At 47.0% G+C, this 17172-nt stretch overlaps 1 protein-coding gene across 2 annotated transcripts in view; it reads left to right on the top strand.

Annotated features, from left to right (window-relative positions):
• Positions 1-17172, top strand: part of edar (ectodysplasin A receptor) — a 69587-nt gene that overhangs the window by 47194 nt on the left and 5221 nt on the right. The window contains exons 5-9 of one of the 2 annotated variants that reach the window (XM_052026203.1): positions 1818-1903; positions 3957-4043; positions 6032-6160; positions 6257-6331; positions 9741-9816. In XM_052026203.1, the coding sequence (XP_051882163.1) occupies positions 1818-1903; positions 3957-4043; positions 6032-6160; positions 6257-6331; positions 9741-9816 (453 nt within the window). The remainder of the gene's footprint in view (positions 1-1817; positions 1904-3956; positions 4044-6031; positions 6161-6256; positions 6332-9740; positions 9817-17172) is intronic. The other variant, XM_052026204.1, reaches the window with a different exon arrangement.

Genomic DNA, 17172 nt, shown 5'->3' on the forward strand with positions numbered 1-17172 from the left:
TAATATTTTTAATTAATATCTTTGCATTGGCTCTATCTTTGCTTGGATTTTCTGTCCTCCTTCCTACAATCCCTCTAGTTACATTACATCTGATCTTTTCAGATTTCAGCACCGCGCCCAATGTTTTCCAGAATTATCTTCGAACACTAAATGCTTGTGGAAATTCTGATATTCCATGCGTAAAAAAAAATCTCTGTTTGAGCTGACATTGTTTCTACATTACACTTGTGCAATACATTGTAACAAGGCCACATTCAGTAGCTCATTTCTTGTGAATTCTCAGTTTTCTGAGTTTTGACTTGGCTGTCTCACAATGGTGATTAGGACAGTAATCATGAACAGGAGACTGTTTATAAATTGCTGTGTGGTGCAGAAAACTGACACCATGGACTCTGGCCATGCACACATTTGTGGTCTGGCATCAGCTCCAATACCACCAACCACAAAGGACTCCTGTGGTTCTTATTTCAGTCATGTACGTTGATCCTGCTTCTTTGGAGAGTTGGCAGAAAAATACATTGCACCAGAGAGACCTGGTTTTGAATCTCCTGACAATCAAATTTGATTGTTAGTGAACATGTTTTCATCAAGGATGTCTGACTTGTCACTGATAAAATAGTTCACCTCAGGAAAAAAAAATCAGCCTTACAATATTGCCTCCAGTACAAGATTGCAGTAGTTCTGTTGATTAAAGCCTTCTGTTCTTGGAAATGTTCAAATCAGATATTATCTCCGTGTGTGGATAATCACTTGTTAGAACCGCAGAAACTAAATTGCTACATATTGGATCAAACAAAAACATCTTAATCCAAAACAATTCCACTATCCCACCTCTGCTTCTCACTATACTAGAAGTATTGAATGTATCTAATTGGACATTGTCCCAGTAACAATATCGTCATTATTCAGGAAAGATCAAAGGACTGACAAATTACTTTTGTTTAAGGAAGTTAATAGTAAAAGAACAACAAATATGATTGATAAATTTCATTTTCATAAATATGGATGTCATGGGAAGGATTCCATAAGCATTCTGATGCATATCCAAAAAGACTGCAAATAGAGTAACCCACAAATGAGCTCTGATCAAAAATGGAATTGTACATAATTTCTTCTCAGTGTGTGAATCAGTGGCAGTCTCTGCACCAGAAAGCTGTGGAGGCTCAGTCACTGAATGTACTCTAAGGCAGCACAGACAAATCCTTAGACTAGAGAGGAGCGAAGAGCGTAGGGATTGGGCAGAAGAGTGGAATTAAGGCCAAGATCGGAGCAACCCTGATCTTAGTGAATGATGGAGTAGACTTGAGGGATCATTTGACCATCTCCTGGTCCCATCACTGATGTTCTTTCTTTCCACATTCTTACCCAAGCTCATCTCTAACCTGTGGGGGGTGGGGGGGTTGTAAATGTGAGTTTATTCACCTCTGGCAATCTCAAATTGATGTTACGTGTCATTCCACTTCCCAATGATATGATATGCCTGGTATGATGTCAGGGCATTGTGTCACATCATATTCTCAGTGGATGGACCAGGATAAGCACAGCCAATGAACCAACAGAAAAAGACTTTGACAACTGTAATAGCCACATCATCAGACTTAGTTTTATTATTATCAATTGTTATTTTTAAAGCTACAAAGAACATCACTATTTAAATAGTGGAGCCTGCTGAATTCAAAATGCCTGAATAGTGTAGTTAGGTTTATTGGTGATTGGCATGCAGTGACACAAGATTTTTCTCCCTATTAGCATAATCTATAATTTTCCCAGTATTCTGCAATATAAATTTATAAATTTTCTTCTGGATGTACTTACAGCTACTACATACTGGATAACAGGTCAAGAAACACCTACACAAAGGTTTGCCATTCCTGTGCACTGGCACCTCCAAACACCAAGGAATGTGAGTCATCTCTCGAGCATACAGATATTTTTTTTAAATTTCTCTACTTCATTGTAATTGTTGCTAAAACACAATTACACAGATTATTTGACTAAACAAGCAGCCTCAACCAGCTAGAAAGGCAAAAGCAGCAAGTACTTTGAAATGCAGGACACACACTGTAAATATATCACTGTTCCTCCTTCACCATTTAGTGAAAATTCTGGGATTCCTTATCTAACAGAACTGTGAAGTACCTTCACCACAAAGGACTGTAACATGTCAAGTGCTTACCACTCCTTTCTCTGGGGCAATTATAGGATGCCAGCTATGTCTGTGAGGGACTAGAAGCCTGCTCCCTAGAATTTGTATCTTGCAGTGCCCATTTTTAGACACTAATAGCGCAAAATTTAATTTTACCTGGAGTAGTCTGCTCTAGTGAAAGTTCAGGGTGAAATCGCAGCAGCTGCAAAATTAGATTGGTGTAACCCATGTTAGTGTGGCTGAACTTCCCCTTGGGTGAGTTCCAGGCACTCACCTTAGGATAATGTTACTCACATAACACCATTTTGTCCCGTATCTATGTAATTTGGAGCTCAATGTTCTGCTCCTCAGGTGTTGTGGAATGGTCGAAGTAGAACTAGGAACACGTTGCACTAGCTTGTTACTTTTCTTGCTATTTAAAGGGTCATTCTGCGGACATCATGAGACCTGCCTGGATTGTTTCAGACCGACTGCAGGCTGCTTAGGCAACCTTTCAAATTCTTCAGAGTACGCTACAACAGGGAGTGTTTCAGTAGCCTTTAGTTGCTGATATGCTTCTGTGGTGATTCAGTGCTGATACTACGGACAGCACTCCATTTCTGAAGGCACTGTTTCATGCCATGACTTAGGACGTGAATCAAAGACAAGCCCATCAGTGAGCTGCCTACTAGGAGAGTCTTCAGACTCGCCATATTCTACCTGGACCTTTCTGGTAAACAAGGCTCTGACTTAGATACGTGATGTTTTGCAGGAAGACCTTCAGCCATACTGTTGTGCCTGGACTGCTCTCTCTGTGGAGGTTAAGCTCACTTGACTTTCAACTTCCTTACTGCAGTGTCACTCCAGGCCCCACAACAAACCTCTGACATGTTTCTCAATTTGCTGCATCAGAGATGTCATTTTAGCCAAAAACTCTGTTTGTGAAGAAATGAATTCATCAACCTCAATTTTAGTGAGGAGGATGTGGCAGGGTAGGCACTGGGATTTGCCATTATTGTTGGCTTCACATGAGTGCAGACAGCCATTGACTGCACTCAGATGCCCATGAGGGCTTCCCATAATAACCCAGACCTTTTGGTGAGGCTGAAAAGTTTCCATTTCCTTAGTGTGCAGGTGATTATGGATCACATGTCTTTCCCGAAGGTGAATTGCATATTTCTGGAGATTACAGAAGATTTAAGTATATGCTGAAACAACCCCCCTGGAATTCCTGGCCCATGACAGTTCAAAGTGGAGAAGGAGCTTTCAGGTATTGAGAGCCTCAAATCCATTCATTAGGAGCCCTGCCTAACTGGCAGAAGTAGCAGATCACCTCACACATTACCTACTTATCTGCCCCTGCCCATTTGTGGAAGAGCCTGCTGTTCCTGCATGGGCCTCTTCAGTCACCTGAGGACTCTCAAAACTGGAGTAGAAGCAAGTCATCCCTGATCCTAAGAGAATGCCTAAGAAAACGATGTGAATGTTCAAGAATACCCCAACTTTAGATTCTGAAAAATGAGACTAGTCTACCATTAATTCTTTTCATTATATCCTCATGAACATAACTACTATTTGATGTGTTCAGTTTTTTTTCAGTTGGCATTATAATATTATTCAGACACATTCTGGAATCTACCAATTAAAAAATATATAATTCTTACCCAAAGATATCCAACTTTAAAGTTAATTTATGTAATATTGTATTTTCTTTCCACATATATTTAATGTAACAATTTTAATGGCAATGATGGCTACAAAATGCATGCCCACTACATATTCTGACTTTATTTTCTATTAAAGTAGTTGACTAACTCTGATTGTTTTATAGGCATGGGAATCAATTTGTCTTCAAGCATTTCAGGCAGTACCATAGGCATCAAAGCAAACTCTCCCATTTTACAAGAAACGCACAAAGGTATGACAGGTGTTACCATTACAATGTTTACGTATGCCATTTACCAACAAGTTTTAGCTTCCAGTGTTTTGAAATGTCTGAGCATTCTGAAGGGCTGTTGAAATAAATTGGACAGAAGAGATAAACATGCACAGGAATCAGGATCTGCAATTAATCCGCACCAGTACAACCTATTGCAAGAAGCATGCAAACTTCCTGCCTAATTATTAATATGCTTGTAGTGTCCAGCCATTGGTAACTGTACAACTAAATCAATTAATTTATTAGTGGAGGAGCCCAATTTTAGGAGTGACTCCTACCATTTGAAGACAGCTTCCACTACTTAAAGTCAGGTGCATTTTGGCTTAAGGAATTGGTGAGAGTGAGTGTAGAAGCGACTGTAACTTTTGAAAAGGCAGATAGTAGGAGAAAGTGGGCTCCACGCTTTACTGATGTTACGCTATATCTTGCTGGAGTGGAGAGGAAGAGGGACGCAATCCACCGAGAACTAAAAGCCCTCCTGTCACACAGTGGAAGGAAATAACTCTGGAGTGCCCAAAGTCATAAACTGGCCTATAAGCAGTGTTGTACAAACTTCAGTGACCTCACACATACAGTACATGGTTAAGGTCAGTGAATGCATCTTCAAAGGCCCTCTCTCACCAACTGCTTCCATTGTTGAATGCACCACCCTTCAACCACTCACTTAACAACAATCTCTAATAATGTTACACTGTATCTCTACACTTACCGCTGCTGTATTCACACCCACATCTCACAGCTTGCACACAATTAGCTATTTAACCATGACACCCACAACACCCAAACACTTTGTATGACACTCAAACACTTTCTCTTTCAGGAAAAGTTGTCAGCTATGGAGGAATTTAAAATAGAAGGATATGTGGGAGGAAGGGGTTAGATAGTCTTAGGTAAGGTTTAAAAGTTGGCACAACATTGTGGGCCGAAGGGCTTGTATTGTGCTGTACTTCCTATGATTCTATGAAATGACTGCAGCAGCAGCTAACCAGTGGGAGACGGGAGTCTGCAGCCCCTGCAGGAGACAGCATTGTCCATCATTGGAAACGCTGTTAGTTAGTGGTGGGCCGAAATCACTGAAACTGATGTTCTTTTTTCACACCTAATCCTACTGATATCACAATTCAGGCTTTATTAATTAGAAGCTGTAGATAGTGGAAGCATGAACAATCTTTCTTTACTGTCTTCCCTCATCAACACTTATGCAATCTGTTGAGCAGTGGTTCAAGACCCAGAAGAGCCGGGGGGGCCAAAGACACATTAACACTTGCTTTAGCATTCCCAGCCATTCGCACAGACAGTTGATGCTGGGTGGTTAGAGTTAGGTTTGGGGACATTTCTGTGCCTGATGAGTCTTTGGGCACAAGTAACCTCCAGCTAAGGCAGGAAAAGTGTAGTCCCTAAATCTGCTCCCCATGGGACGAGTTCTAATCCAGAAAACTCATTTGAGGACTTTACTGGGACGATAGCTACATACAGTGAAGTCCCTGGTACTTGTCAAAGTGTCTGTGTGAAATGTCAAGGAGCATGAAGGAGTCCACCACCAACCAAATAGAGAGGTTTGTGTGGAGCTTGCCCATCATTTTTGGAAGGATGGGCACTCCACTAATATCCCTTGTGGTACAGCCATGATGCAGCTTCTAATAGCTGATGCCCCGGGTTGTATTGCAGAACTAACAAAAGGTCCCCTAACATCTCTAATGGAAACTTCAACCGCCACTATTGGTTTGAGGGGCTATCAAAGTGTCACAGCAGTATGTTCAATAAAAAATGTAAATTGGAGTATGCGAATTATTTTAAACTTAATTTTAAAAAAACTATCCAAAAATAATTATATTTGTGTTCCAATTGTAACAGAAGTTGCAATTTTCAAACTCATTGTATTACCAGGACAGGACTTGGAGTCACAGCTTATTTATTTTTATAATTCCGTTATTTAGTTATTTCTCTCCAATTCTCTCTTTGCTCAGTAGATCAGGTGGGACAGGGACACCTTGGAACTGCTTTAATAATTGCCATGTCCACCATATTTATAATGGCCATCACCATCGTTTTAATTGTTATTTTCTACATTTTGAAGACAAAGTCTTCTACCCAGGGTAAGTATGGTCGTGTTGCTGTACACAACTCGTGACATGTTTTTAAAATAACTTTAAGTTGAACTAAAAGCTAAGCACAACATTCTTGTATTAAAGCTTGTTGCCGTGGCCATTCGGTGAAAAACATTGAAGCTCAGCTTGACAACCAAGAGGACAAGAAGGAAGTACAGGGTAAAATAAATCTTCTGCCTCGAAATTGAATGTTGTTGGTAAAATCACATTAAAGTGTTAGTGTGTGGCAGGCCGATGGGTGCTTTCTGGACTTGTTGCTGCAAAATTTATTTTGCCTCATGCACTACTAAACAGACCTTGTACCAAACAAGACCCTTTCTTTTCTAAAACTGTCACTGCAGTAAAGAAGGCAGGCAGGTATAAGTCATGTGAGAGGAGAGAATTAGGTGAGAGAGAGAGAGAGTGAGGGAGGGGTGGGGAGAAGGTGTTAGTTGTGGGAGATGTGGAGTCTGGTAGAGGAGTTGGTGATTGGAAATCAGAGGATGAGGTATGGATGGGGTGGGTGGGTATCAGTAGACAGGGAATAGTGCTGCAAGGGTGTCAGGTTGACTGTTGGGTATCAGGAATCAGTTTGCTTGGGATGGGTGAGGGGTCAGCACCTAGTGCTTGGAATCAGGCGAGATTGATGGTTGGAAGTTGCTAATCAAGGCTAGAGGTGGCAGCAGTCAGTATTTGGTAATCAGAGGGGTTACAGATTGTGAGTGTGGGTGAACAAGGGAGGGGAGAGGTTTGGAGGTTTGAGGATGTAAGTGGGGGAAATAATGGATGAATAATAGCGAGTCAGGCTGGCAGAAAGGGTGGTGTCGGCAAATGGTGGGAGTGGGGTTAAGGCGAGGGTCACTGTGCCAAATTAATAGTGAGGTATGGGGAGTGAGGAGCCTTGTTGTGCAGGCCTGCCTCTGAATGTGATACTGAGGCACGTGCAAGCAAGATTGAAAATGACTGAAGTAGGTTCCAGGCTTCGTAAGCTATTACACATGTTCATGCTGCTCTCTGCATATACGGAGGACCTGGAAGGAAAATCATTGGCTTTATGCAATTCGCATTAAGTCCCCAATTTTCCACTACAATTGCATTTTAAGAAATTTAACCATGTGGTGCACAAAAATCTGGGACTTCATATTTCCAATTTTCTTCTCTACATTATAGCTTTTCCCAGAATGATCCAAGCTTATCAAAAATATGTTTTATCATCTCAATACATACATCCATTTCTAGATCTAATACCCTGTGAAATAATAAATATTGAGTTATGATAATTGAAAATGATTGTGATGTTGAGAATGGAAAAATTCTGGGCAGTGTTGATTTCCTAGAAATGTTTTGATGTTTCTGTTCTTGGAATATTTGCAAAAATGGAAGTTTTCTGGGTTTTTGACTTGCTGAAACTATTTAAAGGCAGACAAGTGCTGGTTTTAAAGTATAACTTACGTTTTCATCTGTAATGTTTTACCTCTTACTTTGGATTCCCCTACACCTGCCAGCTGTTAGGGTAGGCAGATGATCTGTCTGTTCCCTAACTTGTAAGTTATCAAGGTGAATTGGTATAACTGCCCTCCATTTTCTTCCTCTGCTGCAATGTCTCAGTGCCTCCCTCTGGTGCTACAGTTGAGAATAGGAAAGTTAGGGATTCCCCATCTGTCACATTTTGAATGCAAATATGCATCCTTCCAGCCTTTGTCATAAGAAAGCAACTGGAGGTTTAAGTCCTTTACTGAGAAAATTCTATTTTTTTTATTCTAAAGCTTCCCTATTCATCCACACTACGAACTTCATACTTTCATTCCATGCTCTTTCCATTTCAAAATGAATTGACCTCACAATTATTCACATTAAACAGTGGGCTCCACCACACTTGTCTCTCCTTGAGGTCTCTTACAAACCTGACCTACTATCAGATATTCCTTTTGTCTTATCCACCTTCTCTACAACATAAAACAAACACTTTTTTCTTTCAATCCCAGTTTTGACAGTGGTTCTCAGACCTCAAACATTAACTGTTTCTCTTTCCATGGATGCTGAGTGTTTTCAACATTTTCTGTTTTGTTTCAGATTTACAGTATCTCTAGTTTTTTTTATGTTCTCTTTGAAATCTTTATTCTTTGCCAATATTTCCACTCTGGTGTTGTCAGAAATTATGATATTCTGTACACTGCACTGTACTCCTAATGGTAGCTAAAATAGAGAATTGGGAAATACTTCTAACTATATATATGGAGAGGTGGAGAGGGAGCTACAAAAATGAAATGAGCCTAAATATTAATTTTTTAAAAAGAGAACACAGTGCTGATTAAAATGAGAGAAAATAAATGGACAGGAAATAATTATGGTGTAGAAAATAATTGAAATATAATGATTAAACTTAAATGGACAACTGCTAATTAATAAGAAAAAACTGTCTGCACGTCAGTGTACAATGTGTGCATAACATGGGCATCGAGACAAGAATACATTGCGAGTAACCAGATTTAGCAGGATTACTGAGACATGGCTATAGAATCAGGATGGGCAGTTCAACATACGAAATTAAAATAAGTTGGGGTAACATTAGAATAATAAAATAAGAGCAAAAAAAGTGACGGCAATCAGTGAGATATTATCAAATCTTGTGTGGAAACAGATAAAACAATAAAGGATCTAAATATTTTCTTAAATGGTCTGTAGACCACTGCTAATAATCAATTAGGAGTGGCCTATAGACCATTCAATATTGCAGAGAATGTAGTGGAAAAAATAAAGTTAGGGAGATGAGTGAAAAGCAGTCAATTTGGGTTTAAAATGGGCGGTGCGGACTCGTTAGGCCAGAAGAGCCTGTTACCACACTGTTAATTAAAAAAAATTTTTGAAAAATTAATAATCACAGGGGAATTCGAGTGTCCTGAAATTACTTGGCCAGAAGAAATAATCAAAGGAATAAGGGAATTGAGTTCCTACAATACGGACAGAGTTCTTTTTTAACCCAACTTGTAAAAAGTTCAACATGGGAAGAGATATTCCAAAATCAAAAAGCTGCAGAGCTGAAATAAAAACAAAAAACACTAGAAATGTCTAGCAGGTCAGGTAGCATCTGTGGAGAGAGTTAATGCTTTTCTCTCCATGGGTGTTGCCTGATCTGCTAAGCATATCCAGCATTTAATGTTTTGATCGATACAGTGTTAATAAGAGTCCTGGAAAACATATATTCCACTAAAATGAACCTTAAACTGAATACTAGTGAGGCGCCAATGATGCATAAATATATAAGGGCGGGGGGGGGGGCTGCCATTGAAGATGAGGAAAATGGCAGACACTTAGCACATGGACACCAGCGATCAGCAAGCTAAAGCAGAAATTGAAAACATTAGAGAGAAGTAAAAAAAAAACACAAGTAGGAAGACAAAAAGAAGCTAAAAGTAACTAAGATATTACACTTTTAAGGATCTTTAAACAATTGTAGAGGAACACAGGGATCACAGAGTAAAAAATACACAAATCACCAGAAATACTAACATATAAAGGTCAATAAACCATTTGCATCCATTCTGGTCATCTTTTAGACCTTGAGCTAATTTTTATTTTTATTTTACAGAAAATATTGTAATATTCTCTGAGAAAGATGAATTTGATAATAAACTGAAGGCAGTTCCACCTAAGACAGAGAAAAAGTAAGTCATTGCATTGATTTCTGTAATTTGTATGTTTATTATTAACTTGTTTCAATATTAGCAGTAAGTGTACAACTATAGCGAATGATATAAACTTAACAATGAACGCTGTTAGCACATGGTATTAGTTTGTAGCTGTACATTTGCAAGTGGCAAAAAGTGGCCTGGCGGTTTTCAATAAATGAGAACTAGGTGGAACTGATTAAGTTAGTCAGCTGCTTCAGAATTTATGGTGCCTGGGAATGGGTTCTGATAAAGTAAAGTGTGTTTGAGCAAGGCTGCAGTGCCCATTGAGTGCCATGTCTATGAAGTGTGGACTTTAGTGACCAAGTGACATTGGTGAGGCACTAGCAAGGACGGAGATTTATACCTAAAGAATTAAATAATATACAATAACTAAGGACAGAAGGTGTGTGGAAACTTATGGAAACTACTGGGATCTATGGTAGCTACATCTACAGTAAGTGTCTGCAACTCAAGGTACTGTTACGTACCAGCAACAATAGAAACACAACGAGCCATGTATAAGTGTTAGAATCTATTTATTCATAACTACTTGTGATAATAAGAGAAATAAAAACATTAGATATTAAACATTGACCACAAAAATAAACTCAAAGTGTGTGTGTGTGTGGCAAATTCCCAAACCCTAAGTCTAGGAATAGTTCTCAAAGTTCAGTTCAGCAAGTCAACACGTTGAACGATGAGTAAAGGCCTTTGAAAACTACAGCAGATTGTAGAGAGAATGTTGGGAGTAAATTTAAGAAATCCATAAGTTCCATGATGGAACCCATATGACACCTCAGTCACCGATGATCTCCATTGCTTTGTTCCAAAGTATCTGCCACACCGAGGGTACTCGATTCGTGGCCGCCCACAGATATACCTGCTTTCCAGTAAAGGTTAAGGACACAGTGGACTCCACAGATTGCTCCAAAAATCCATACATGGATTGTATAGTAACAGCTATTGTTCTTCATCCATACATACAGAGACCAGCAGTCAGTGTCTCAGTCTCTCTCTCTCTCTCTCTCTCTTTCTCTCCAGTATCTCTCTCTCTCTCCCCCCCGCCCCGTCTCTCTCTCTCTCTCTCTCCCCCCGCCCCGTCTCTCTCTCTCTCTCTCTCCCCCCCCGCCCCATCTCTCTCTCTCGCCCCCCCCGCCCCGTCTCTCTCTCTCTCTCCCCCCCGCCCCGTCTCTCTCTCTCTCTCCCCCCCGCCCCGTCTCTCTCTCTCTCTCTCTCCCCCCCACCCCGTCTCTCTCTCTCTCTCTCTCTCTCTCTCTCTCTCTCTCTCTCACCCCCGCCCCGTCTCTCTCTCTCTCTCCCCCGCCCCGTCTCTCTCTCTCTCCCCGCCCCGTCTCTCTCTCTCTCCCCCCCCGCCCCGTCTCTCTCTCTCCCTCTCTCCCCCCCCCGCCCCGTCTCTCTCTCTCTCCCCCCCCCCGCCCCGTCTCTCTCTCTCTCCCCCCCCGCCCCGTCTCTCTCTCTCTCCCCCCCCCCGCCCCGTCGCTCTCTCTCTCCGTCTCGCGCCCCGTCTCTCTCTCTCTCTGTCTCGCGCCCCGTCTCTCTCTCTCTCTGTCTCGCGCCCCGTCTCTCTCTCTCTCCGCCCCCCGCCCCGTCTCTCTCTCTCTCCGCCCCCGCCCCGTCTCTCTCTCTCTCCGCCCCCGCCCCGTCTCTCTCTCTCTCCGCCCCCGCCCCGTCTCTCTCTCTCTCCCCCCCCCAGCCCCGTCTCTCTCTCTCTCCCCCCCGCCCCGTCTCTCTCTCTCTCCCCCCCCGCCCCGTCTCTCTCTCTCTCCCCCCCCGCCCCGTCTCTCTCTCTCTCCCCCCCCGCCCCGTCTCTCTCTCTCTCCCCCCCCCGCCCCGTCTCTCTCTCTCTCCCCCCCCCGCCCCGTCTCTCTCTCTCTCCCCCCCCCCGCCCCGTCTCTCTCTCTCTCCCCCAGTCTCTCACACACTCCGTCTCTCTCTCTCTCCCCCCCCCGCCCCGTCTCTCTCATCTCTCCCCCCCGCCCCGTCTCTCTCTCTCTCCCCCCCCGCCCCGTCTCTCTCTCTCTCCCCCCCCGCCCCGTCTCTCTCTCTCTCCCCCCCCGCCCCGTCTCTCTCTCTCTCCCCCCCCGCCCCGTCCCTCTCTCTCTCTCCCCCCCCCGCCCCGTCTCTCTCTCTCTCCCCCCCCCCGCCCCGTCTCTCTCTCTCTCCCCCCCCGCCCCGTCCTCTCTCTCTCTCCCCCCCCCGCCCCGTCTCTCTCTCTCTCCCCCCCCGCCCCGTCTCTCTCTCTCTCCCCCCCCCGCCCCGTCTCTTCTCTCTCCCCCCCCGCCCCGTCTCTCTCTCTCTCCCCCCCCGCCCCGTCTCTCTCTCTCTCCCCCCCCGCCCCGTCTCTCTCTCTCTCCCCCCCCCGCCCCGCACTCTCTCTCTCTCCCCCCCGCCCCGTCTCTCTCTCTCTCCCCCCCCCCGCCCCGTCTCTCTCTCCTCCCCCCCGCTCCCGTCTCTCTCTCTCCCCCCCGCCCCGTCTCTCTCTCTCTCTCCCCCCCCCCGCCCCGGCTCTCTCTCTCTCCCCCCCGCCCCGTCTCTCTCTCTCTCCCCCCCGCCCCGTCTCTCTCTCTCTCCCCCCCGCCCCGTCTCTCTCTCTCTCGCCCCCCGCCCCCGTCTCTCTCTCTCTCCCCCCCCGCCCCGTCTCTCTCTCTCTCTCCCCCGCCCCGTCTCTCTCTCTCTCCCCCCCCGCCCCGTCTCTCTCTCTCTCCCCCCCCGCCCCGTCTCTCTCTCTCTCCCCCCCGCCCCGTCTCTCTCTCTCTCCCCCCCCGCCCCGTCTCTCTCTCTCTCCCCCCCGCCCCGTCTCTCTCTCTCTCCCCCCCGCCCCGTCTCATCTCTCTCTCCCCCCCGCCCCGTCTCTCTCTCTCTCCCCCCCGCCCCGTCTCTCTCATCTCTCCCCCCCGCCCCGTCTCTCTCTCTCTCCCCCCCGCCCCGTCTCTCTCTCTCTCCCCCCGCCCCGTCCCCGCCCCGTCCTCTCTCTCTCCCCCCCGCCCCGTCTCTCTCTCTCTCCCCCCCGCCCCGTCTCTCTCTCTCTCCCCCCCGCCCCGTCTCTCTCTCTCTCCCCCCCCGCCCCGTCCTCTCTCTCTCTCCCCCCGCCCCGTCTCTCTCTCTCTCCGCCCCCCGCCCCGTCTCTCTCTCTCTCCCCCCCCGCCCCGTCTCTCTCTCTCTCCCCCCCCGCCCCGTCTCTCTCTCTCTCCCCCCCGCCCCGTCTCTCTCTCTCTCCCCCCCGCCCCGTCTCTCTCTCTCTCCCCCCCCGCCCCGTCTCTCTCTCTCTCCCCCCCGCCCCGTCTCTCTCTCTCTCCCCCCCGCCCCGTCTCTCTCTCTCTCCCCCCCGCCCCGTCCTCTCTCTCTCTCCCCCCCGCCCCGTCTCTCTCTCTCTCCCCCCCGCCCCGTCTCTCTCTCTCTCCCCCCCGCCCCGTCTCTCTCTCTCTCCCCCCCGCCCCGTCTCTCTCTCTCTCCCCCCCGCCCCGTCTCTCTCTCTCTCTCCCCCCGTGTTCCCCTGAAGGTCTCTCTCTCTCTCCCCCCCGCCCCGTCTCTCTCTCCTCTCTCCCCCCCCCCCCGTCTCTCTCGTCTCATCCCCCCTCGCCCCGTCTCTCTCCTCTCTCCCCCCCGCCCCGTCTCTCTCTCTCTCCCCCCCCGCCCCGTCTCTCTCTCTCTCTGCCCCCGCCCCTCTCTCTCTCTCTCCCCCCCCTCCCCGCTCTCTCTCTCTCCACCCCCCGCCCCGTCTCTCTCTCTCTCCCCCCCGCCCCGTCTCTCTCTCTCTCCCCCCCGCCCCGTCTCTCTCTCTCTCCCCCCCGCCCCGTCTCTCTCTCTCTCCCCCCCGCCCCGTCTCTCTCTCTCTCCCCCCCGCCCCGTCTCTCCTCTCTCTCCCCCCCTTCTAGCCCCGTCTTCTCTCTCTCTCTCCCCCCCGCCCCGTCCTCTCTCTCTCTCCCCCCCCGCCCCGTCTCTCTCTCTCCTCCCCCCCCGCCCCGTCCTCTCTCTCTCTCCCCCCCCCGCCCCGTCTCTCTCTCTCTCCCCCCCCCGCCCCGTCTCTCTCTCTCCCCCCCCGCCCCGTCTCTCTCTCTCCCCCCCCGCCCCGTCTCTCTCTCTCCCCCCCCGCCCCGTCTCTCTCTCTCCCCCCCCCGCCCCGTCTCTCTCTCTCCCCCCCCGCCCCGTCTCTCTCTCTCCCCCCGCCCCGTCTCTCTCTCTCCCCCCCGCCCCGTCTCTCTCTCTCCTCCCCCCCGCCCCGTCTCTCTCTCTCCCCCCCGCCCCGTCTCTCTCTCTCCCCCCCCGCCCCGTCTCTCTCTCCCCCCCCGCCCCGTCTCTCTCTCTCCCCCCCCGCCCCGTCTCTCTCTCTCCCCCCCCCGCCCCGTCTCTCTCTCTCTCCCCCCCCCGCCCCGTCTCTCTCTCTCTCCCCCCCGCCCCGTCTCTCTCTCTCTCTCCCCCCCTCCCCCCCCGCCCCGTCTCTCTCTCTCTCTCCTCCCCTCCCCCCCGCCCCGTCTCTCTCTCTCTCTCTCTCTCTCCCCCCCGCCCCCTCTCTCTCTCTCTCTCTCCCCCCCCGCCCCGTCTCTCTCTCTCTCTCTCCCCCCCCCGCCCCGTCTCTCTCTCTCTCTCTCTCTCCCCCCCGCCCCGTCTCTCTCTCTCTCCCCCCCCCGCCCCGTCTCTCTCTCTCTCTCTCCCCCCCCGCCCCCTCTCTCTCTCTCCCCCCCTCCCCCCCCGCCCCCTCTCTCTCTCTCCCCCCCTCCCCCCCCGCCCCCTCTCTCTCTCTCTCTCTCTCTCCCCCCCCCCCGCCCCGTCTCTCTCTCTCTCTCTCTCTCTCCCCCCCCGCCCCATCTCTCTCTCTCGCCCTCTCCGCCCCCTCGCCCTCGCCCTCTCCGCTCCGTCTCTCTGTGTAACAGCCAGTACGTTCCAGTTGTAGTCTTGCAGTCATCAGATTACCCCACACACACTACTACACTCCTGTCCAGGTGCCTCAAAGGGACACTCATCAAGTAGCAACCTGGCTCATAACAGTACTTTGACTCAGAACCTTGAGTGGAGTCCAAGATTTGGACACTGAAAGAAAACAGGGAACTACCGACTTGTAACATCACTAGTAGTAAAAATACTAGAATCTATTATTAAGGAAGTGGTAATAGGACACTAGAAAATAATAGTAGGATCATTTACAAAGTGTTTCTGAGGTTGTAACAGTAGAACAGAAAGGGGGGAACCAGAGAATTGGGTGTATTTGGACTTCCAGCAGGCCATTGATAAAGTGCTGTACAAGTTATTAAACAAAATTAGAGCACAAGGGATTGGGAACAATTTGGTATGGACATGAGGGTTAGTTGACAGACAGAATATCAAGAGCAGGATTAAATAGGTTATTTTTTTGCTGTGACTAGGGATCGGTTCTGGGACCCCAGCTGTTCACAATCTCTATCAGTGATTTAGATGAGGGCACCGAGTGTAATATATCCATATTTGCTGATGATACAAAGTTGCTGTGAGGAGGATGCAGAGAACCTTTAGGGGAATACAAATAGGTTACGTGAATTGTTAAGGACAAGGCAAATAGAATATAATTTGGAAAAATAGCAAGTGATCCACTTTGGTAGAAAAGCAGATTTTTTATTTTAAGTGTGAATTACAATGAGTTATTGAGAAGGACATTGGTGTCCTTGTACATAGATCACAAAATTAAAGTCCAGGTACAGCAAGCAATTGGGAAGGCGAATGCTGCACTTTATTGCAAAAGGATACAAGTACAAGAGTCAAGATCTGGTCTCTCTAATTAAGGAAGAGTGCACTTTGCAATAGGAGTGTAACAGTGCTGACAAAATTGATTTCTCACTTGGAGGAAATGTTCTGACATGAAATTAAGCAAAGTGGGTCCATACTCTAGAGTTTAGAAGAGAGGTGATCTTATTGAAAGATGCAGATTTTTATGTAGGGCTTGATAGTTTGGATAGTAAGGATGGTTTAAAACCAGGGCTCACAGTCTCAACATGAGGGCTGGCCATTCAGGATTGAAACAGGAAGAAACTTCTTCACCCACAAGAAATTCTGTACACTAGGGGGCTGTGAAGGCCCTGTCACCAAATATACTGACAAAACAGAGATCAATAGATTTTTGGCTATGAAGGGAATCAAGGGAATACAGAAGAGTGGTGCTGCAATAGAAGATTGACGGAGTAGAAGTGAAGGGCTGAATGACATATACCTGTTTCTATTTGTCATGATTAAAAAAACATGGAAGTAGAAAACAATTTTAAAACCATAGAACAATACAGGCCCTTCGGTCCACCATGTTGCGCCAACCTTTAAACCATGCCTAAAACTATCTAATCCCTTCCTCCCACATATCCCCCTATTTTAAATTCCTCCATATGCTTATCTAACAATCTCTTGAACTTGACCAATGTACCTGCCTCCACCACCACCCCAGGCAGCGCATTCCATGCACCAACCACTCTCTGTGTAAAAAAAAACCTCCCTGATATCTCCCTTGAACTTCCCACCCATTACTTTAAAGCCATGCCCTCTTGTATTGAGCATTGGTGCCCTGGGAAAGAGGCGCTGGCTGTTCACTCTATCTATTCCTCTTAATATTTTGTATACCTCTGTCATGTCTCCCCTCATCCTCCTCCTCTCCAAAGAGTAAAGCCTTAGCTCCCTTAGTCTCTCCTCATAATGCATACTCTCCAAACCAGACAGCATCCTGGTAAATCTCCTCTGCACCCTTTCCGATGCTTCCACATCCTTCCTATAATGAGGCGACCAGAACTGGGCACAGTACCCTAAGTGTGTTCTAACCAGAGTTTTGTATTTCCCTGAATTGGCAATGACTTGAAATGTGAGATCATATTCTCAATACTACTTAGATTAAAATTGAAAAGCTGTAGTGCTCATAATTTTCATGTGAAATGTTTTATCCCCTTTTCAGTTGTACTCGTTTCCAGAGTACAGTATAGTGCAGGTCTCCAATTCCAAACTGAAACAAAGATTTGGGTACTTCTCCAGCTTTCTTCCTGGGCCCCTGTACAAGAAGAGCAGTCCATTCACAATGGTCACCCACTGAACTTTTACTTACTGGCTGCCAACATCCAAATAGTGTTTCTGGCAGATGAAGTGCAGTACAAATCCTACAAAGTAAATTGTGCAAGTATTATCAATTCCCTTTTAATCAGAGAAATCAGTTTATTAATGTTTAGCCAGACAAAGTGTCAATGACTCTTGATCACAGGAAGTACCCAGCCTGCATTATCGAGTTGTAGTTGAAGCAACCATTATCATTTTATAAGTGTTTTGAATATTTTATTGTATTACATATTCCTATGAAATAGGTACAGAGGGACCAGAACTGATGTTCAC

The sequence above is a fragment of the Pristis pectinata genome, chromosome 11 (genome assembly GCF_009764475.1).
Source record: "Pristis pectinata isolate sPriPec2 chromosome 11, sPriPec2.1.pri, whole genome shotgun sequence".
Lineage (NCBI taxonomy): Eukaryota > Metazoa > Chordata > Chondrichthyes > Rhinopristiformes > Pristidae > Pristis > Pristis pectinata.